We start from the raw sequence: 23,921 nt of genomic DNA on the forward strand, positions 1-23,921 counted from the left end.
ATATATATATATATATATATATATATAGTCATATATTTGTGGTTACACCGTATACTTGTATTAGTCTCTCACTGAGCTCTATGTAAGGAGCAGAAGTTTGTCTATTTTATCTCCTCTTTGCCCTCTCAGTATTACTTCTAGAGAATTCATGGGCAATTTTTATTTGGAAACTGCTGTTTATGATTTAGGAAAATCTAAAATAAGGAAACTGCTCGGCAAAGGAAGCCAAGAAAATGTCACTCTCCAGCCACGAACAGGTTAATGGCTAGACGTGTAGTAACATGTGACAATAACAAGACAACAGATTCGAGCATTAGACGCCTGAGCAGCCCTGACCAATAAGAAAAGGATGTTTCATTTATCTAACCAATCACATAGAGTTGTATTACAGATCCCGCCCCATCGCTGCTAGCTCAATAAGCGGGCGAATACGCTCTTTGCGTTGGGTTGTGCATCTAGAGCTGTTCCTAGTGACAACCTTGACGTAACGCTTGCTGTGAATGGCTGTGTGCTCCTGTCAGTCACAGGCCATTTAAATGGCTACGCAGTGTCAAGCACAGAAACTGTGTGTCTTATAAATTGCATCGGAGGAACAGAGGAAAAGCCTGAACATGATCAAGGAGGAAGAAGAAGATGGAAATACTCCGCCGGCTGAAGAGCAGCAGCTTCGTCGCCGGTATGAGGAGCTCTGCAGCGCTCTCAACATGGACGAGAGGGCCCGTGCGGAGGCCTGGGAGAGTTACGCAAGAATTAGCCAGAACTACAGTCTGGAGGTGAGGGGGTTAATAAGACCATCTGCAAAATGACGATTTATTATCGGTAGCGGGGAAGAGGGCTGGAAAGCGGCATCTCAAGGGTTAACTGGAGTGCTCCTGTGTAGAAAATAGATGAGCTGTATATATAGTAGAGTACAAAGATGCTGTATATAGAGTACAGTACATAGGTGAGCTGTATATATAGTACAGTACAACGAAGCTGTATATATAGTACAGTACAAAGATGCTGTATATAGAGTACAGTACATAGGTGAGCTGTATATATAGTACAGTACAACGAAGCTGTATTTATAGTACAGTACAAAGATGCTGTATATAGAGTATAGTACATAGGTATGCTGTATATATAGTACAGTACATATGTGAGCTGTATATATAGTACAGTACATCGAAGCTGTATATATAGTACAGTACAAAGATGCTGTATATAAAGTGCTGTACATAGGTAAGCTGTATATATAGTACAGTACAACGAAGCTGTATATATAGTACAGTACAACGAAGCTGTATATATAGTACAGTACAAAGATGCTGTATATAGAGTACAGTACATAGGTGAGCTGTATATATAGTACAGTACAACGAAGCTTTATATATAGTACAGTACATCGAAGCTGTATATATAGTACAGTACAAAGATGCTGTATATAGAGTACAGTACATAGGTGAGCTGTATATATAGTACAGTACAACGAAGCTGTATATATAGTACAGTACATCGAAGCTGTATATATAGTACAGTACAAAGATGCTGTATATAGAGTACAGTACATAGGTGAGCTGTATATATAGTACAGTACAACGAAGCTGTATATATAGTACAGTACAACGAAGCTGTATATATAGTACAGTACAAAGATGCTGTATATAGAGTACAGTACATAGGTGAGCTGTATATATAGTACAGTACAACGAAGCTGTATATAGAGTACAGTACAAAGATGCTGTATATAGAGTACAGTACAAAGATGCTGTATATAGAGTACAGTACATGGGTGAGCTGTAGATATAGTACAGTACATGGGTGAGCTGTAGATATAGTACAGTATATGGGTGAGCTGTAGATATAGTACAGTATATGGGTGAGCTGTAGATATAGTACTGTAGATGGGTGAGCTGTATATATAGTACAGTACAAAGATGCTGTATATAGAGTACAGTATATGGGTGAGCTGTATATATAGTACAGTACATGGGTGAGCTGTATATATAGTACAGTACATGGGTGAGCTGTAGATATAGTACAGTACATGGGTGAGCTGTAGATATAGTACAGTACATGGGTGAGCTGTATATATAGTACAGTACAAAGATGCTGTATATAGAGTACAGTACATGGGTGAGCTGTATATATAGTACAGTATATGGGTGAGCTGTATATATAGTACAGTACATGGGTGAGCTGTAGATATAGTACAGTACATGGGTGAGCTGTAGATATAGTACAGTACATGGGTGAGCTGTAGATATAGTACAGTACATGGGTGAGCTGTATATATAGTACAGTACATGGGTGAGCTGTATATATAGTACAGTACATGGGTGAGCTGTAGATATAGTACAGTACATGGGTGAGCTGTATATATAGTACAGTACATGGGTGAGCTGTAGATATAGTACAGTACATGGGTGAGCTGTAGATATAGTACTGTAGATGGGTGAGCTGTATATATAGTACAGTACAAAGATGCTGTATATAGAGTACAGTACATGGGTGAGCTGTATATATAGTACAGTACATGGGTGAGCTGTATATATAGTACAGTACATGGGTGAGCTGTATATATAGTACAGTACATGGGTGAGCTGTATATATAGTACAGTACATGGGTGAGCTGTATATATAGTACAGTACATGGGTGAGCTGTAGATATAGTACAGTACATGGGTGAGCTGTAGATATAGTACTGTAGATGGGTGAGCTGTAGATATAGTACTGTAGATGGGTGAGCTGTATATATAGTACAGTACAAAGATGCTGTATATATAGTATAGTACATGGGTGAGCTGTAGATATACCTAGTGCAGTACATGGGTGATTTTTAGAGATTACAGTACATGGGTGAGCAGTATATATAGTACAGTACAAAGATGCTGTATATATAGTACAGTACATGGGTGAGCTGTATATGTAGTACAGTACATGGGTGATTTTTAGAGATTACAGTACTTGGGTGAGCAGTATATATAGTACAGTACATGGGTGAGCTGTAGATTACATTAGATTAGCTGTATTTATAGTAAAGTATATAGATGAGCTATATGTACAGCACAGCACATAGAGGAGCTGTATTTATAGTACAGTACATGGGTGAGCTGTAGATATAGTACTGTAGATAGGTGAGCTGCAGATATAGTACAGTACAAAGATGAGATGATATAAATCAGACTACATAGATGAGCTGGATGTACATTAGATTAGCTGTATTTATAGTAAAGTATATAGATGAGCTATATGTACAGCACAGCACATAGAGGAGCTGTATTTATAGTACAGTAAATGAGCTGGATGTAGTAATGTAGTACTTTATTTGTATATGTCCCCTATGATTTGTAAAGTGCTACAGAATATAAGGGCGCTATATAAAGAATATTATTATTATTATTATTATTATAGTACATAAATTAGCTATATGTCTAGTACAGTACATAGATGAGCTGTCTGTATAGAACAGTACATAGATTAAATGTATCTATAGTACATTACATAGAAGAGCGGTCTTTATAGTACTTAGATAGATGAGCTGTATAGTACAGTATGTAGATCAGCTGTATGTCTAGTACAGTACATAGATCTGAGTATACAAGTCATTCTTCCATCTGTGGCATAAGACAGCTAGTCCTTCATTGTCACCAGGCACCCTGCATTGTTACCCTCCTTGATGGACAGCTCCTCTTTATTTGCCATATGTGCCCATAGATGTTCTGGATTATGCGCCATTAGGGTCCAAATAAAACCCATATTTCTATCCAAGCTCTACAGGACCTGTATTTCTACAGGGTCAGGACATCATCGGTTTCGAAAATGTGGGGTTTCTAGTTTTGGGGGTCATGAAGTCTTCTGAGAAAGTAGCTATGTTATATCCTGTGGCTATGTCATGTATCATGTAGCTCATTGCACATTACAAAACATGTAACACCTAAGTATACCATTCTTTGAACAGAGAGGGTACAGAAGTGTACCTCTATATTATCGGGAGCACTTACCATCAAGACAAGAGAAGTTAGCACAGTGCACATTGGTACAGTGCACACCTCCCCCAGTGTGATGCTGTTACCATGGGGCAGTTTGTTGTAGCATGAGAAACCTGCCTATAGTAAAGCCTCGTACACACAGGACTTGTGCTGCTTTGTTTAGGCTTGGCTTGGGAGTAGCTTGATGCAGTCTCCTTGGTGAGATGCTCAGGACACATTTCAGGGATCATTCAGCCACCAAGCAGTGATTGACATGTACTGATCACTTCATTACTCGGCCATAACTAGGCATCTGCTAGTGACACTATTTACTATTAATAATCTTGTGGGAATTGTAATGGATCCATTTACACACATTGGTGTGTGTAAATTTAAAAAAAAAAAAAAAGTTGTGCAAACTGCCTTTGTGCCGGTTATGTCAGATAATTCAATGGAGCATTATCTGGCACAATCTGCACTTCCATTGGAAGTGTGGACACAGTTGCACCTTTTTCTTTTTGGTGCACTTTCCTTATGCAGTGTGTAACATAAATATGTTGCAAACTCCAACTAAGCACTACGATGCCCTTTTAGGTGCACAGTTTTTAAAAGTGTCGGACAAAGTGCAGACACGACACAAAAGTGGCGGAAACATGTGTAAGCTCCAAAGATAGACAAAAAATGGCCTGGACATAATGATGAATCTGGGGCATTATTGTCAGTTATACCTTTGTTTTATTATGTCTAGGACTTTGTCCTTGTCATTCAGAGCCATACGGTGCCTATAGAGATGGTCGGGCACATTATATTGAAGTATCTTGAAGGCTGAATACACAATGGTGTGCAAGGATTGTTACACGTTTCAGCTTCTGTTATCTATACATCGAGCACAGGACAAAAGCTATTTTTGGGAACCTATGGACTACCAACAAAAATTACATAGGATTAATTTCCTGACAATAACATTGTCTCTAAAATAATCGTTCATTGTAAATGTCACTCGTTGACTTTCTTTGAGTTTGCAATCATACATATCCACCAACTTTGACTGTACTGTAGTCCCTTTTTTAATAAGTGGACATTGTAGCATGATCTGCTGTGTGCCTTATTGTGACCCCCATACATTATGGTACAGCAGGCACAGATTTACATGTATGAGTCCTTGGACTGGAAAACTTTATCATCGGTATTATAGTAAATATTTGTGGATTACTTTTACAAATTGTTTTTAACTTGAACCAACTGCGAACCAACATCACAATGCAGCCCCCTTTAACATTTATATGTCTTTTTGGATGGAAGCGAGCTACAATGCAGGTTTCTTCAATAGCCTAAAGTTGGCCATACACGTATAATAACAAATGGCTACATGAACGGCTGTCATCTGTGTTCAAGGACTTGATCTCACCATCAACATAGCATCTTAAACTAGCTGCTTAAATGAAACGCCAAAGATTGTTTGTATTTGTCCAAGCATGCCCTATATAAAGGGTCAGATTTATCAGGGCCTGTACACCTGAAATCTGTACAAGCCCAGAAATAAGAATAATTCTTGGTGCATGTGCAGAAATTTATCAATGGTCTAAAATGGCTTATATAACTTTAGCTGTGGAGGGAGGGACCGAAATGTTATGCTTCAGCCAAAAGAGCACTGTGTAAAATGAGGAGTGACCGAGGACTTCTTTATTTATCAGGGAAATGCACTGCATTGGTTGGCGTGTGCATTGTACGTTGCATGCAGACAGTCTGTGCCAACAGTGGGAAGAGGCACAGTGGAAGGAAATTACGTATCTCTCACTAGGATTTTGACCTCTTCAGAACTAAGGTAATGCAAGTTACGGTAATATTATTATTTTCTGCGTTCTTAAAGTACGCATATGGTTTGTAGGGTGACAGTATGTGCCCCTTCATGTAAAATATGCCACTAACGTCTCATTGGCACTTTCCACAAGGTAACACTAGAAAACAGTCTGAAAGCACAGCACAGTGCACTGTGCAGTGGCTGCGCCTTGTTACTGTTGTTCAATTCCATTTAAAAAAACAGGGCAGTGTTACATAGTGCAATGTGTACAGAGCTATACCTGGCTCTGGAGCATCCAGAAGCTGAGCTGATCAGCAGAGGTCTCTGGAGTCACCCTAATGTCACCTCTACACTGTGCTATAGATTATAGCTGTCATTATACGTAACTGAATATGTTGTTAATAATGTGTATATGTATGTATGTATATACGTAATAATATATATTTATCATGTTGTAAAGGAATGACATTCACAATGGTATCCACAGATAATTCTTTTAAATGTATCTAATGGTAAAAGAGTGCTTGTCCATAGCGGCCAATGCCAACTATACTGTCATCACAGCTCTGGAAATACTTACATTATTGTACTAGAAGCAAAATCATCAAAGACTATTGTGCATTCAATTCTTATGTGCATTCAGTTTATGTAACACATAAATGGAAAATTGCAGGGATTAGTAATAGCAATTAGTCAGTTTGCATGTTTATCTTCCTAGGAGTTTCTGAGAAATAAAAGCAGAAATTAAACTTTATTTTTTTCCTATTTGAAGCCTAATAGATTTTTTTAGTAAGATGAAGAAGTGGGAGGACATGGCCAACTTACCTGCAGAATTCCGAGAAAGAACTAAAAAGCTTGAGCGGAATTTCACTGTCACTGCGGTACTCTTCAAGAAGTATGATCCAATCTTCCAAAAGATCTTCAAGAACACACAAGAAGAACAGCCAAGGCAGCATAGAGGCCGCAAACAAAGGTAGACGTGGAGAATTTTGTGTTTTGTTTCTCCATTCTTTTGTATGTTTTATAGTATTGCCTAAGAAGATAGCCATTGTTTGGTGTTATGGAAAAAGTAAAGTTGTTTAGGGGTTGTTTTTGCTGTGGTCAAATTGAGTACATAAAACCAAAAACTGTTAAAAACATATTTACAACTTAGATTGGCCTAAAATGTACCAGGGGAGCTAGATTAGTCTCTTTCTTTTATTATTTCACTTCTACGTAAATAGGAATTAGCTCCTTTTTTGAAGTTACAGATCCTTCGTCTCTATTATTGTGTGCATAATCTTAATTTTATTTCCCCCTTTAATTCCAGGCGTCAGCCCTGCACAGTATCTGAAGTGTTTAACTTTTGCTGGGTGTTATTCATTAATGCTAAAGGTAAAGTAGAAAGTCCATTTTATAATTTTCTTGTTTTTTTTCTTCCTGATTTTCGAAAATATTAAAAATACCCTATGTACTCAAGTATAAGCCAAGATTTTCAGCACAAAAAATGTGCTGAAAAACCCTAACTCGGCTTATACTCAAGTCTATTAAAAAAACAAAATGTGTCCTCACCTTCTGTGGCCCCCCCGGCAGGTCTTCTTCTTTCCACCGATGTCCAGCAACAGCTCTGTACACGCTATATACTGTGGGGGCAGTGGCTACAGGCTATACACTGGGGGTCAGGGGCTACAGGCTATACACTGGGGGTCAGGGGCTACAGGCTATACACTGAGGGACATGGGCTGCTGGCTATAATCTTTGGGGGCAGGAGCTGCAGGCTATATACTTGGGGGCAGGAGCTGCAGGCTATATACTCGGGGGCAGGGGCTGACTGGCTATATGCTGAGAGGCAGGGGCTGGCTGGCTACATACTGGGGGGCGGGGGCTGGCAGGCTATATACTGTGGGGAAGTGGCTGGCAGGCTATTTACTGGGGGCGGGGCTGGCAGGCTATATACTGAGGGCGGGGGCTGGCAGGATGTACACTGCGGGGAAGTGGCTTCAGGCTATATACTGGGGGGCAGGGGCAGGCAAGCTATATACTGGGGGGCAGGGGGTGGCAGGCTATGTACTGGGGGGCGGAGGCTGGCAGGCTATATACTGGGGGGCAGGGGCTGGCAGGCTATATACTGGGGGGGCAGGGGCTGGCAGGCTATATACTGGGGGGCAGGGGCTGGCAGGCTATATACTGGGGGGGCGGGGGCTGACAGGCTATATACTGGGGGGGCGGGGCTGACAGGCTATATAATGGGGGCAGGGGATGCTGGACATATACTAGGGTCAAAGGGCTGACTGTATACATTCTGGGAGCTTGAGTTGGCATGCTACATACCAGGCTATATACTAGGTTTTCCCAGTTTCTTTGTATTAAAATTAGGGGTCACAGCTTATACTTGGGTTGGTTTATACTGGAGTATATACAATAGATTTGTTTATTTATATCACTGCTGACCACTAGATAAAGTGTTATTTTTTTAATGGGAGGCACCAAACAAAGATAATTTTTACATGGTATCATGATGCCGTGACGAGGGCTGTGTTTGCTGCCTTCTTGAAAGCAGAACAAATTTTGACATGGTAACAGTGCAAGAGCCATTGCATGTGGTAATAAAGACATTTTGACCACATAGTGAAAACCTATAACAGAATTGCACATTAGAGAACTAGTGCTAAGTACTGAAGTATTGTGTTGAGGAACCTTGGAAACAGCCGGTACATAATTTGTGCATAATTTCTAAGAGGGCTATTCCCACAAAGAAAAAAATCTTAAATATACTCAGGATGATGGCAAAATAACAATTTTGTGTTATTAACAAAAATACAGCATTAACCTATCTATCTGTACTGATATTGTGTGTTTTGATTGGCATGTGATATGACCATAAACTCAGTCCTGACTTTATTCAGGCAGGTCTTCCTGTCTACTCAGATTACTCTCAAATGAACACTGTACTGCAGGTGCAGGAGGGAGGAGGAGGGAGAGATCTCTAGAAGCGTGAAGAGGAGAGCAGCTTTACAAACCAGACATAGCAGTGCTGAGTGTGAGTTTGATCAATTAGGTAAGAGCCGAATTTGACATTAGGAATCTTACATCCATCTCATCACTCTGATCTGTCTCATTTTTATTTTTCTATGTGTAGGATATTAGTAGAATCTTCATAAACTAAATAAAAGTGTAGCTGAACCCCGTACCTTGATAACCTAAGCACATAGCAACAAGTGGATAGGAGGATGAGCATAGCAGAGGGATATCAGGAAGTGTCTGCTCAGCTTGCACCCGACCACAAAATGTGCAGGAAGGAAGGATTTGGGTTCATGGAGAACTGGGCCGACTTCTCTGTCGGGTACAAGTCATTTGCTAGGGACTGGCTGCACATGAATGGGGAGGGTGCAGCCGAGCGGGGGAAAAGATGGTTACTCATCTGGTGGGGCTTTTAAACTAGGATGCGGGGGGGGGGAGGGGGTGTTATGTGGGGGGATATTTAGAGGGGGTTGTGATAACAGGCAAATTAGGGAGGGAATCAAGAATACAGCATGACCAAATAAATATATAGATATTAAAATTAAATATTTGTTGGGAAATGCAAATAATCTAACAAGGAGAGAAATAGGGAAACCCATATAAAGTGTATGTTCAAGACCCAAGGGGTAGGAGTGGCACTCTTGGACCTTATCTTGACCAATACGCCTGACAATAGAATTACAGATTAATGATCACCTAAGTATCAGTGAGTACAGCATAATTCACTTTGAATTATTCTTCAATGTGATTTTCAGAAGAGGGGCAACAGGAACTCTGAACTGTAGAAGGGCAAATTTTTCACAGCTAAGGTAGAACCTTAAAAGAGTTTAAACTGGGATAATGTTCTCAAAAATAAAAGCACTGAAAATAAATGGGATATTTTAAAAAATATTCTAAAAAGTTCCTGTGAAAGACATTATACCATATGGTAATAAGCACAACAGAAACGGGAAAAAAAAAGCCTATATGTTTAACTACTACTGTAAGGCGAGCAATAAATGAGAGTTACTAAAACAGGAAGGTAGCGATGAGAGGTTACCGGATTATAGAGAGAAAAATAAATCCTGTAAAAACAGATAGAGGTAGAAAAAATAGAAACTGAAGAAAAATTGTCATGGAAAGTAAAAATAATCCCAAATTATTTTACAAATATTTAAATAGTAAAAAACTAAAAACAGAGTGTGTAGGCCCTATGAGGAATAACTTGGGGGTCATCGTGGAAGGGGATGAGGAAAGGGACAATCTATTGAATGTTGCTTTCTCAACTGTCTTGATCCAGGAAAGTCCCATGGGAAATGACATGATGAGGAATAATGTAAATTCTCCATTGAATATCAGCTGCTTAAGGCAGGAAGAGGTACGCTGCCGCTTCAACACCACTAAAACAGACAAATCCCCGGGCCTCGATGGCATACACCCCTGGGTACTGCATGAGTTATGTACTGTTATAGACAGAACATTATTTCTAATATTTGAAGATTCATTAAGGACAGGTTCTGTTCCACCGAACTGGAGCAAATGTGGTACCAATATTGCTGGAGTGCCAGAGAATTTTAGTCCCAGTAGCATGTGGAAAAAAACTCTAGGACCTTGAGTAATGTCACAAGCATGTGACTGATCAAACATGCTGGAGTCTTCACACTACCCTAGATCTGTTTGACTGTAGCCAAAATGTGTATGTGTAAAATTTTGAATGCTCAAAGATAAAGACAAAGGTCACATACTGTGATGTTGCAACGTGTTCATCTTTTTATTCCTACGTATGTTTTTATTCTGTTGTTGGTCATGTTTTAATATATCTTTTTCTTTGTGGTGCAGTAGATTACTGTATGATAATTTCTATCAGCACTGGGTCTGCCCTGCTTTGCACTAGATCTCTATACAAGCATTAACACTGATTCTGTGTTCTGTTTAGCTGGTCTGTTTGTGCCCTCATTGCTCTGGCCTCACTGCCCTTAGTTGATGTAACAACCAGATCATGATAGGAAGAAGTCAGAAGCATGGCATAGGTATTGTTGAAATTGCTGTCAAAGGCTCTCTCTAGCTGTGCTAAAACTGTAGGTGAACTTGCAAAGTAATGGATTAAAAATTATCTGTGTTATGTTAGCATCACTAATATTTGAAGACTGTCTTTTATGTGCAAACCCCTTGAATCTGGCTTGGGCTTTTTTTGTGAGATGAGAGATGAGTTTTTATTTATACTATTTTTGGTTAAATTAAACTTATTGAGCATATTTAATTCATCTCTATTGAAGAGCAAGAAAACAATAATTTTCTTTACAGTTAACCGTAATATTTTAATTTATCTTTTTGTTACAGAGGTTGTATTCGGAATCCTCAGCCTCTCTGCACAATCTCTGTGCATGGATGCATATGTGTAATGTTTGTCTTTTATGTGTGTATACATGGACAATATTGGTGCATAAGCAAAAGAATTAAATGACACTATATTAGTTATGAATGCATTGTTGAGGCAGCAGTCACATACAGCTTAGATTCTGTTTGAAAGTGCAATGAAAGTACACGGCCCAATCTATGGAAATACATGTGATCGGTAACCTGCACCAGTTTCTATAGAAACGCATATGTGATTGTGCCGTGGCATGCCCCTTGTGCTTTCATTGACCTTCTAAAAGGAATCAGTGGTACATGTGACATCACCCTTAATTATTATTTTCTATTCTTAGACCAACATGAGTCATTTCTGCTTGTTTGGTCACGATCGACGCTTGCATTGCATTTAGAAAAGTAATGCAAGCGTGTGGATGGGACTTGGTCAGATTGCATATGCTATTCCATGGAAACGAACAGCACCCGGTGTCTTGCATTTACAGATTCGGTTTCATGGAAACGACTATGCGTGGCCCACCCCCATATGCTTGCATTGCATTTCTAAACGCAGTGCAAGCTGCTTGTGATGCAGTTTTTGATGTCCAAAACAGGAGGGAAATGAAAAAAAGGAGGAGGAGCAGCATTATATATTCTCACCCATTATAATCCAAACCTGCTGCGGCTTCAAAAACCCGAAGCTGCTTCTGAAAACCTGCTTGCTACCCCTTGCTTTGAGCTACACAACCTGGGGCACATTCACTAAAAACAGTGCAAAGGGAGCCAGATTCTTCTTGTCAATCGCATCTGCATTTGGCAGCTAGCGTCACATGTTTTGTATATTAATGCAAAACACATGATGCTTGTTACTGATCACATATATTTCCCCTGAAGCGCAGATGCAATCGGCACAAGCCCCTCCCCATTCAGATTCCAATGCGTTTCAAAACTCTTTGGCAGAATGTGTGACTGCACCCTCCAAGCACAGTGTATGAAATTGCCCTCAAGTTGTGTGCATTTTAATTACATTTTGAAACACATTGCAAGTGCATTGGGAAATTGCGTTTTGCATCTGTTAAGTAGCAACATCTTTTAAATGACAAAACGTGTAATCCTAGTGCAGTGTGTACCGAAATACTTGTTATTGGTAATAAACACAGAGCGTTTTGCATTGCTCACTGGCAAAACACAGTACAGGCAGTCCCCGGGTTACATACAAGATAGGGTCTGGAGGTTTGTTCTTAAGTTGAATTTGTATGTAAGTCGAACTGTATATTTTATAATGGAAGTTCTAGACAATTTTTTTTTCTTTTGCCCCAGTGACAATTGAAGTTTCAAAATTTTTGGTGTAATTGGACCAAGAATTATCAATAAAGCTTCATTACAGACATCTTACAGCTTCCAGAGCATCCAAAGCATCCAGAGAGCTTCACCAGAGGACACAGTGGGCAGAGGGGTCCGTCTGTAACTATGGGTTGTCTGTAAGTTGGGTGTCCTTAAGTAGGGGACCGCCTGTACTATAATAAGCCTGGTTATAGGGATATAAATATATTTATATGTTTGGGCCACCATATTGGTGGGCGACAATTGGTCACGAATGAGAGCCTGTAAAGTGCAAATCCCTATATACTACAATAAAGTAGTATTGCAGTACATAGCTGGCGTGATCAGACCCTTTAGGGTTTAAGTACCATAGAGGGCTTAAAAATATTACACTGTAGAGAAAAAGTAAAAACCTAGAAGATTATATCAGCCCCCGTTCCCTAAAACCGATAAAGAAATAAACAAAAAAAACCTTAAACATATTGGGGCAGATTTATCAGCTGTCTAAAAGTAAGAATGTTTTTAGTTGCCCCCTTTGGTTGGCATCAGCAACTAAAAACAGTCTAAACAACTAGTTTTTAGTTGCTGATGCCAACCAAAGGGGGCAACTAAAAACATTTTTAATTTTAGACATCTTGATAAATCTGCCCCATTGGATATTGCTGCCTCCCAAAATTCCCAGTACATCAGTATATAAAAATGATGATTTCTACTGGTGAACCCCACAAAAGAAAATGGCGATGAAATGCCACTTTTTGCCATATTCTCACTCCTATTGTTCCATATAACTGTTTGTAGTGTAATTTTGTATTTGTATATGTCCCCTGTGATTTGTAAAGTGCTATGGAATATTATGGCGCTATATAAATAAAAGGCAAACTGCACATATTTTTGATAATTGTGGGTCAATGTGTTACACAGAAAACAGGCCTCAAACAGCTCTGCACACTGAAAAATATAGTTATGGATTTCTGAAGGTGAGGAGCACACACATTACTGTAGACAAGCTGGAGGAAGCGCATTGATTGATAGATAAAAGGGGTTTCTTGGGATTGTTATATTTAGCCAGCGATCAGGAGTTTTAGGTCCGATAGGAGTAGATGCATAACAAATGTGCTATAATCACTTCAAATGCAGCTTCTGATGCCCTAACCAGGAGTGGAGTTAACAAAGAGGCGGATGAGTAGCACTTCTTTTTTTTAAATCAGATAATTTTTATAATTCTTTATTTATATAGGGCACCCCGATTACGCAGCGCTCCACAAAGCATGTCAAATTGATTTTTTATTGATTTTCGCCAACACATTTTCCATTAACAACATTGAGGACAAAACCACAAGAGACCCCCCTCCCCATTCCCCAGTACAGTTCTCCAAAAGTCTATAATTCGATGAGTTGGTAAAATGATGAATCCATTCAGGGTATAAGTTTTCTCTAATTAGAAAATGTAGTGTACAACCCTAGCTATTCACAGCCCCACAGAAATATGCACACCTCCTATCAAAGACGCTGTTAGCCATCCTGGCCTCTGTTTAGCACTTGCACAGCATGGCTACCCCAAGAGGGCAGTGGCACTCATTAGGAACCTGGAGGGGAGACCTGGTGCAGCAATCCAAGGACCTCATATGGTGTCAAACTTCTTCATGGCTTTTCTTTTCTTGTATACCCCTTTTCTAAGCTAATCACCTGATTCAGGCACTCTTTCAGCCTTTCAATAGTGTGTGTGTGTGTGTGTGTGTGTGTGTGTGTGTGTGTGTGGGGGGGGGGGGGGGGGGGGGTGATTGTATCCATGTGGCTGCTATTAGTTTTCAAGCCTGAAAAAGTATACAAGACATGCCTATGATGTTAGGTGTAATGGCCAGATCTGTGGGGATGCCTCCAACCACATTGAATACACCTTGAAAATAAGATCCAGGACGTTTTGCCAATACCCGACCTGGCCCCAATTTTTATTTTTTTTTGCAGAATTGGCATTTTATAAGCCCTGTGCAGTAATAGGAAATGTGAAAATCGCTTACTTTGATCATCTGTAAGTAATCCTATGTCAGCCTCCCATTCGGGCCTACTGGGGAATGCAACACTTTTAGGGCGCTGTCCCACGTTGCGTTTTAGCTGCGTTTGCAAACACAGACAAAACCATACCCACCGGGGCAGGCCGCGGCCCGATTGCACTGGCGTTTCTATGGCCTGCGATCAGGAATGAGACGCTGGTGTTTTGTGTTACTTTAATGCAAACGCAGCCATAAACGTCCCGTTTGACAGCGCCCTTAAGGAACTCGTCCGGCAATGCCAAAGCTTTTTGGTTCCCCGTCCGCTTGGATCTCCGCCAGGGACGCGATGTCCTTACTGGACGAGAACTGAGGCTCCAGGAATAACACTTCTTAATGATAAGTCCTCACCCATTATGATCCTCACCTGCTATTGTCTTCAAAAACTGCATCTGAAAAACTGGACATGTGCGTTCAGGTTCAGTGAAGAACCCTCCATCACCATCAGGCTTTTCTTTATCAGTTCTGTTTTATTCATTGGATTCAGTGAATTACATTGATTAACTTGTAACATTGTTTAAAAAAAAAAATGTGGTCATCTGCCGCAGTATTCTTGAACATAGTGGGCAGTTACATAGTACATTATAATAGTTATATTTTTGTACCAAAGGCGCAGCGTTGTAGTAGTTACATTCATATACACATATACAACACATGTCTATATACAGGCGGTCCCCTACTTAACCCCTTAACGACTTGGCCTTTTTTAGTTTTTTTCACTTCCATTTTTCACTCACCAACTTCAAAAATCTATAACTTTTTTATTTTTCCACATAAAGAGCTGTGTTATGGCTTATTTTCTGCGTAACAAATTGCACTTCGTAGTGACGGTATTTAATATTCTATGGCGTGTACTGAGAAGCGGGAAAAAAATTCCAAATGCAGTGAAAATGGTGAAAAACCACATTTGTGACGTTTTCTTGTGGGCTTGGATTTTACAGCTTTCACTCTGCGTCCCAAATGACATGTCTACTTTATTCTTTGGGTCGGTACGATCACGTGGATACCAAATTTGTATAGGTTTTATAATGTTTTCATACATTTAAAAAAATTAAAACCTCCTGTACAAAATATTTTTTTTTTATTTTGCCATCTTCTGGGGCCAATAACTTTTTCATACTTTGGTGTACGGAGCTGTGGATAGTGTCATTTTTTGCGAATTTTGATGCTGTTTTCAATACTATAATTTTTGGGACTGTGCGACCTTTTGATCACTTTTTATTAATTTTTTTATATTTTTCAAAATAGCAAAAAAATGCCATTTTCGACTTTGGACGCTATTTTCCGTTACGGGGTTAAACATAGTGAAAAAACATTATCATATTTTGATAGATCGGGCATTTTCGGACGCGGCGATACCTAATGTGTTTATGATTTTTACTGTTTATTTATTTTTATATCAGTTCTAGGGAAAGGGGGGTGATTTGAATTTTTAGGTTTTTTTATTATAATTTTTTTTTTTTAAACTTTTTTTTATTTTTACTTTTACTATTTTTCAGACTCCCTAGGGTACTCTAACCCTAGGTAGTCTGATCGATCCTATCATATACTGCCATACTACAGTATGGCAGTATATGTGGATTTTACTCCCCATGCATTACAATGTGCAATTAGCACATTGTAATGCATGGGTTAAAAGGAAGTAGCCTCGGGTGTTCGGAACACCCGAGGTTACCATGGCGACGGATCGCCGCTCCCCGTGACGTCATCGGGGAGCAGCGATCCACAACAAGATGGCGGCGCCCATGCGGCGCCATCTCTTTGAAGCCGCCGGCAGCATTGCCGGCGGCGATCACGGAGAAAGCACCCGCGATCGGTGCTAGCACCGATCGCGGGTGTTACCGGTAAGCCTTTGCTGCAATATGCAGCAAAGACTTACCGGCTATGGAGAGGGCTCGGCCCGCGCGCCCGATATCCAGGTGTCGCTGCTGCGCCGAGGTCCGCCAGAGTTCACCTGCTTCGTCGCAGTGCATGTAAGTGCTGATCTTGCGAAACAAATTCTTTTTTAAATTCTGACGTTTTTCCGAATCTGTTGGGTTATCCCACGGCCCCGCCACCGATTTCTGGCGCGTGAAAGCCAGTGCCAAAATAGTCGGGAAACCCGACGAAAGTGCGCATTTCGCACCCTTAGTAAATGAGCCCCAATCAGTGTGCAATTTGTTTTGCCGTCGTTTGATAGATGGCAGCACACGATGATAACACCAACTTCCCTCAGATACGCCCTCTGTCATCAAACACGGGTACTTATTGAACAGCCCTCATACACGCATACAGTATATACACACAGCATATACACATACAGGATATAGACATCACAGATACAGCATAATATATATATATATATATATATATATATATATATATATAAAAACTGTGCACATCCTTCACTCTATATTGTGTCAGGTCAGATGACAGGGTCCCCTGACTCTATGGGCCCCATAGCAGCTGCTATGACTGCTAGCACTGTATTTATGCCCCTACATAGGAGGCAGTATTGTAGTCGTTATATTCTTGTACATAGGGGACAGTATTATTATAGTTATATTCTGTATATGAAGAATGACTTCCTCACTCATGCCACCTGTGTTGACCATGCCTACAGCACAGAGCCCCTTTTAATTATTTTTTCCAGGGCCACTTTTTTTCCCCAGTCCGCCCATGCATGTAGCTTATACATTCCCTGCACATTCACAGAATGTTAACTATTGCTGTGGATTTCCAATGTACAGTATAGACCAGTGATGGCGAACCTTTTAGAGACCGAGTGCCCAAACTACAACCAAGACCAACTTGTTTATCGCAAAGTGCCAACACAGAAATGTAATTAGTGATTTATACTCCCTGCTCTGTCACAGCTACAATGATAATCCAGATCTGTCCACACCTTCCTACTCCTCTAGTAGTCGCAGATAGCGCTGTCACTTTAAAATAGCGCTGTGCACAGCAAGTCCTTGCTCTCTGGGACTGCAGGAAGATACCTAGAGTCCTCTCTGGTGATCGCCTGGGTGCCCAAAGAGAGGGCTCCGAGTGCCACCTCCGGCACCAGTGCCATAGGTTCGCCACCACTGGTATAGACTCTGCCTACTCCAGCAGCAACAGCTGCTTTCTGCAACAGTTTGAATGTTTGTAGATTACAATCCTTCTGTCTCTGCCCTCAGACAGTTAATCTGCTACAGTGTGCGGAGACTTGCTGAAAGAACTAGTAGCAGCAGCTTTACACATTTCAGCAGGTTCAACTCGACTGTAAATTTATTAGAGAAAATACTGGCCAAATAATAATGTCAAAATACTCAATTTTTGGAGGTGAGCGGGGAAGGGGGGTATATATGATTACAGTTGAAACTTTCACAGGTTTAATGAACAGGTTTGGGTAGCCGGTCTTTCTAGCATTCCATATACTGTATATGGAATAAAGGGACTTTAAAGGGACTTTTCAATAAAAGGAGCCAGATGTGTATATATAATGTTACATAGCAGGAAACTTGGGAATATCAAGGAATTATTCACTACTTTAGGAATTTCACGCCTTACCTTGGCTATCTGGAAAGCGTGAATCTCATCTGTGGCATGGAAAGGGTTAATATCCTCGTTCTAGTAGCCATCAAGTAGGAAATCCAATGGGTTGTTTAATTACCCCCAGCAATTCAGCAGGCACCAAGTTCAGCATCACTGCTAGTCATAACCTGGCAACCAGACATACACAGGGCAAGTTTGGGCTTGTCTCAGTAATACTCGGTCTGAGGCCAATGAGGGACAGTTTCTTTGTCAGGCAAAGCAGTCTTTTTCAAAGCTTTGGATTCCCTCTCAGTCAGTGTGACAGCTGCTTCAAACTTCGGTCTACAGACAGCGTGGAGTCCTGTCGCGTCCTTGGAGCTGGTAGGCATGTTCTGTTTTATGGCTAGCTAAAGGGGTGTCCATGTCCTGTATGTGTGCTGTGGTGCTGCTGCATAGATCCTAGGTATATAGTATACGGATGACTACGGAACATGATGTGAATCATCTAAGTTGGCAGCATTTCCGTGTATAAATGTCTGAAAACTAGTCTGTGATATTTGTATGCAATCTGGATATCTTTTGTAGGCTACATGCATCAGACTGATTTGGCAAGCTCTGCGTAATCTGTGAGCACTATATAAATAAAGGAATTATTATTTTATCCTTTTTGTTATCAGTATTCTAAAGTTCCTGTACTGAAATCCATATTGGGTTTTAACAAAATAAAAAATGGAGATTTGAGGTAATGATTCATCATAGAATTTTCCAAAAATTCTAAAGAAATCTATGTCAATTATCCGCACTTTGGCAGTTTTCTGGCATACTTGCCCTGAAATAAACACTGTTCCTAGTGAATCGCCAGGAGTTGCAATTCTTTCCCACTTTATGCCACTTTCACACCAATTGGACGTGGAGGGGTGTTAAAAGGGGTGTGCCTGGCAGCAAAGTGGGCTGGCACAGGGCCTGCTCACTCGCTATAGCATACGCCCGTCAGGCTTTGTAGGGCTTATGCATCAATGTTCAGCGTATGATAAATGTCCCCCATAGACAATGGGGCGCATTTACTAAGGGTCCGCGGACTGAATTTCCGTCTGGTTTCTCGATTATTTCCGTTTTGCACCGCATTTAACAGGGTTCTTTGGCGCAAGCGATCGGATTATGGCGCACCGACTTTCATGTGAAATTAATCGGGGAGCATGGCTGTTGGACAACCCAAAGCGCGAGTTTTAAAATTCAAATTGTGTTGCAAAACATTCACTCACATACACCGGGAAGAAGAAGGTGAACTCCGGCGGACCTGAGCGGGGAAGCGACTCATGCAGGCTCTCGGGTGCACCATCTTGTTGAATCTTGGCAGACTTCATCCTCGTCGGACAACGCAGCTCGGGGATCGCGCAGGGACCGGGTAAGTAAATGTGCCTCAATGTGCTAGTGTATAATAAATTTCCTGCATAGACTTCAGGACACTCTGTAGAGAATATATATCAAACACAAGGACCATAGGCTAAATCCAGACAACCATTTTATTATCTTTGGACCACAAGGTCCAACATGTTAAAGGGCAACTGTCATCAAAAACGGGTACAGGGTGGTGTTTTCCCATGAAAGAAAGTTCTAAAATTTTAACTCCCTAGTGATGTCTACACAATAAACATTTTAACCACTTACTTTACAATCTTACTCTGTTTTATTGTTTTAGCTGTGGTGGTCAGTGTAAAATGGGCAGGAAGCACATCATGATCCCTGTGTGCTGACAACCTGATCACATTATCGGGTCCAGGTTTATCTACACTTTAATTTAGCTTCTGAACATTCACGCGTAACTGACACATAGAAAAAAAGAGATGAGACAGATCAGAGATGATGAGATCCATGAGATGCACACTACACACAATAACACTGTTAACTCAGCTATATCACACACCGTCATCTCTGCTGTGCCTCCTTCCCCTGATATAAAGATTTACTCTCCGAACTTATGGGGGACATTTATACGGCCGATATATACGTCCCCCATACATCACAATGGCCTCACGGCTCCGTAGAAAGATAGGACATGTCCTATCTTTCAATGGAATATGGCACCGGGCTCTATGTTAGACTACGGAGTGGGGTTGGGTTGAGCGGCGCTCTCCCCCTCCTCCTCTCCCCGGCACTGGCGTGTGCCCGCCGTGCTACGGTACGGCGGGCAATGTCAGTGTGAATGTAGCCTTATGCTGTTGTTTGCCAGCAGGAAATGTGATAGTGTGAGACTGCAGTGTGAGACAGGAGAATCTATTCATGAGAAGAATCTGTTCTGCCTGACCCTAAAGTGAGAAGATTAACAGTCGGATCCCGGGGCAACCGTAATTGTTTACACTAGGACTCAGAGAGTGAGGTTATATCTGTGAAATGCTGTATTTTTGTTAATAACAGTAAATTAGAGAATGTGTTATTTTGTTATCCTGAGTATATTTAGGAATCTTGTCTTTGGGAATACCTTTTAAGGATACCCGAGTTACAGATGACCCCTAGTCACAGACGGACCTCTTTGCTCACTGTGACTTCTGGTGAAACTCCCTGTATGCTTTACTTTAGTACCATGCTGCAACTAACAAATCTTTCTTAGCAATCCATGTACCCATGACAGCACAAAATTTTGAAATCCAATTGTCACAGGGACAAAAAATGTTATTACAGTTACAATTATAAAATATATCCGCAAAGCCTATCTTGCATGTAACTAAGGAACCGCTTGTATAATAAACACTACTCACTAACCCACTGTTAATTTCCTGGTGCCCCTTCTTCAAACCCCATCTTCCCGTTGCCATAATAATTCCCTGACCGTTTTGTGCCCTTTATTTAAATTTTCACTCATTGACTTGGTTGATAACACCCACCAGTTCCATCTCCCATCCATCAATGTTCAATTCGGTTTGACAAATGTCCGTCGATGTTCCGTTGATGGGACAGCCAAGTGCTCATTTGCATATTTGACAGGCAAGGTGGAATGCCAATTTACAAAAGTATTTCAGTACAAAGAGGCATAACGTGTAGGTGTATGGAAAGGTATAAGATAAACTAATTTAGAGGGTTCATTAAATTTGCTTTAGTTAGTGATGACAGGTGTCATTGAATGCTTGGTTAGGTATTTTACAGACTGCCTATTCCAGGCCCCATATTGGTGCGGTCACACATACCGCTCTGATTCCGTTTAGAAGAGCAATGAAAGCAAGAGGGCATGCCGCGGGCCTTTTGCGTATGAGTTTCTATGGAAACACATGCGAATGATAACTAGCATCCGGTGCATTTATTGTTTAATATAAGTTACTAGTTACCATTCGCGTGGATTTCAATAGAAACATATATGCGATCAGGCTTTGGCATGCCCCCATGGATGTCATCTTGGGCAATCATCAGTAAGACAAGGATGAGAGGGAGGGGGGTCCTATCTAAGTTTACTCTTCCTATCCCCCTTCTCACCTGAAATCTTGTTTGTATGAGTCTTAAAGGCCTCTTAGGATGCATTCACATATTCCAGTTTAATTGCTTTTTGAAATGCAATTTAATCACAATGGGGGTCCTTTTCCCGTTTACATATGCGTTGTATGAAATGTATGAAATCGCTAAGGACCCCACGTGTTTTTGATTTGTTTACATGTTTAACACCTGGTGCTTGTTACCGATCCATGGCTAAGGGTGAAGACAAACGTGGCGTTTTTAGGCCGTTTTTGGGCCGTTTTTAGTTTTTTCAGATCGTAAAAAACGCATGCATTTTTGATCAGTTTGTATTAAGATAATTGGTCAAACCTGTCAAAAACGCATGCGTTTTCAAAAAACGCATGCGTTTTTTAACGCATGCGTTTTTTACAAACTAAAAACGGCCCAAAAACGGCCTAAAAACGCCATGTTTGTCTTCACCCTAAGGTTGCATGCACACACGGCATCTGAACTGTGTTTTGATACACAATTAAAGGCTGCAGAGAGGGAGGTTTCCACTTTCCTTATGTGATAACCACTCCCATATACCGTATATACTTGAGTATAAGCCGAGGCCCCCAATTTTACCACAAAAAAACTGGGGAAGCTTATTGACTTGAGTATAAGCCGAGGGTGAGAAATGCATTGGTCACACTGTACAGGTGGTCCCCTACTTAAGGACACCCGACTTACAGACAACCCATAGTTACAGACGGACCCCTCTGCCCCATGTGACCTCTGGTGAAGCTCTCTGGATGCTTTACTATAGTCCCAGACTGCAATGATCAGCTGTAAGATGTCTGTAATGAAGCTTTATTGATAATTCTTGGTCCAATTACACAAAAAATTTTGAAACTCCAATTGTCACTGGGGCAAAAGAAAAAAAATTGTCTAAAACTTCCATTATAAAATATACAGTTTCGACTTACATACAAATTCAACTTAAGAACAAACTTCCAGACCCTATCTTGTATGTAACCCGGGGACTGCCTGTATATAGCCTGCCAGCCCCTGCCCCAGTGTATATATCCTGCCTGCGGTTGATTTCAGATCATGTGATGTCGCACAGACCTGCCGCCTCTGCCGGATGGATCGCACAGAAGATCTAGGGGGGCCGCCGGAAAGGGGAGTTTTGATTTATTTATTTTTTGACTCGAGTATAAGCCGAGTTTGGGTTTTTCAACACATTTTTTTGTGCTGAAAAACTAGGCTTATACTCGAGTATATAAGGTAAATGGTTGGAGGCGTGTGTGGATGTCCTGGGCACGGAGTGGGTAGATAAAGGGGGCATGCATACAGTAATGACAGATGGCCACCTTCATCCACCGGATGAAGACCTGGGATGGTAGCCAGAGACAAACTTTGACAGTGCAAGTACAATATGGGTGACCCTATTAAGATCTTGTACTAACCCTGGTAATGTTTGTTTGGTCTAGTACTCAGTGTTTGATTATTATGTGGTATTTTCTTCTTTGTCTGCAGGAAATTTTCCAATGATTAGTGATGATTTGGTAAATTCATATCATCTTCTCCTCTGTGCCCTGGATCTTGTTTATGGGAATGCCTTGCTGTGTCCTAACCGTCGAGAACTCCTCAACCCTAACTTCCAAGGTAAGAGGTCTTCAAAAAAAAAAAAAAAATGAGCCAGTTAACCCTTTAACGACCTGGCCCTTTTTTTTTGTTTTTTCATTTCCATTTTGTACTCCCCACCTTCAAAAATCTATAACTTTTTTATTTTTACACGTAAAGAGTTCTGTGATGGCTTGTTTTCTGCGTAACAAACTGCACTTCATAGTGACAGTATTTAATATTCCATGCCATTTACTGGGAAGCGGGAAAAAAATCCAAATGCAGTGAAAATGGTTAAAAACGTGTTTGCAACGTTTTCTTGCGGCGTGCGTTGGTTAGGGATTAAAGGGGTTATCCAACTTTTAGAAGGGCTGTTAAAAAAAAAAAAAAGAGAAATAAAACTGTACTTTCCTCCTCCCAGTGCTCTTGGTCTGCCCCACCGCTGTACCTCGGTTCTGTGCACCTGTTTGTTTACAGGGGGAACGGCACCTCCGGTCAGACTGTTTCCGGCTGCCTGCCAGTCCCACCTGTCCCAAAGCCTGATACAGCGCTGGGACAGGTGGGGGAGCCAGGTGGTCAGAGCGGATGCCCCTGTAAACAAACAGGCTTGGCACCAAGGGATGGTAGTGCATAAGACCAGGAGCGTCCCCAGCCTAGTTTTTATCAAAGTCGGACAACCCTTTTAAAGGAAAGCCAGTTTTCATAAAATCAGAAATCTATTACTGTTTTCTAATGTGTTTTTATTATCAAAATGTATTCTATTTTTAGCACATGGTTATGGAGACTGCCATCTTGCTTCTGCTCTGCTCTAAAAGCATTAAGTGATTTGTTTTTCAACTGGGAAAAATCATAAAAAAATTGATGCCACTATTAAATAGCTAGAATCTGAGTTTTAACCCACCCCCAGACCCTTTGTACAACTCTCTTGTGCACCAGAAACTTTTA

General features: G+C 40.9%; 1 protein-coding gene across 3 annotated transcripts in view; it reads left to right on the forward strand.

Annotated features, from left to right (window-relative positions):
- The first annotated feature begins 430 nt into the window (after positions 1 to 430).
- RBL2 (RB transcriptional corepressor like 2) overlaps positions 431 to 23,921 on the forward strand; it is a 59,321-nt gene continuing 35,830 nt past the window's right edge. For 2 of the 3 annotated variants that reach the window (XM_072117706.1, XM_072117707.1), the window contains exons 1-5: positions 431 to 773; positions 5,645 to 5,775; positions 6,524 to 6,724; positions 7,061 to 7,125; positions 22,890 to 23,018. In XM_072117706.1, coding sequence (XP_071973807.1) covers positions 612 to 773; positions 5,645 to 5,775; positions 6,524 to 6,724; positions 7,061 to 7,125; positions 22,890 to 23,018 — 688 coding nt within the window. In that variant the 5' untranslated portion in view covers positions 431 to 611. Of the gene's footprint in view, positions 774 to 5,644; positions 5,776 to 6,523; positions 6,725 to 7,060; positions 7,126 to 18,181; positions 18,327 to 22,889; positions 23,019 to 23,921 lie in introns of those variants that run through there. The other variant, XM_072117708.1, reaches the window with a different exon arrangement.

This window comes from Engystomops pustulosus, chromosome 7 (genome assembly GCF_040894005.1).
Source record: "Engystomops pustulosus chromosome 7, aEngPut4.maternal, whole genome shotgun sequence".
Lineage (NCBI taxonomy): Eukaryota > Metazoa > Chordata > Amphibia > Anura > Leptodactylidae > Engystomops > Engystomops pustulosus.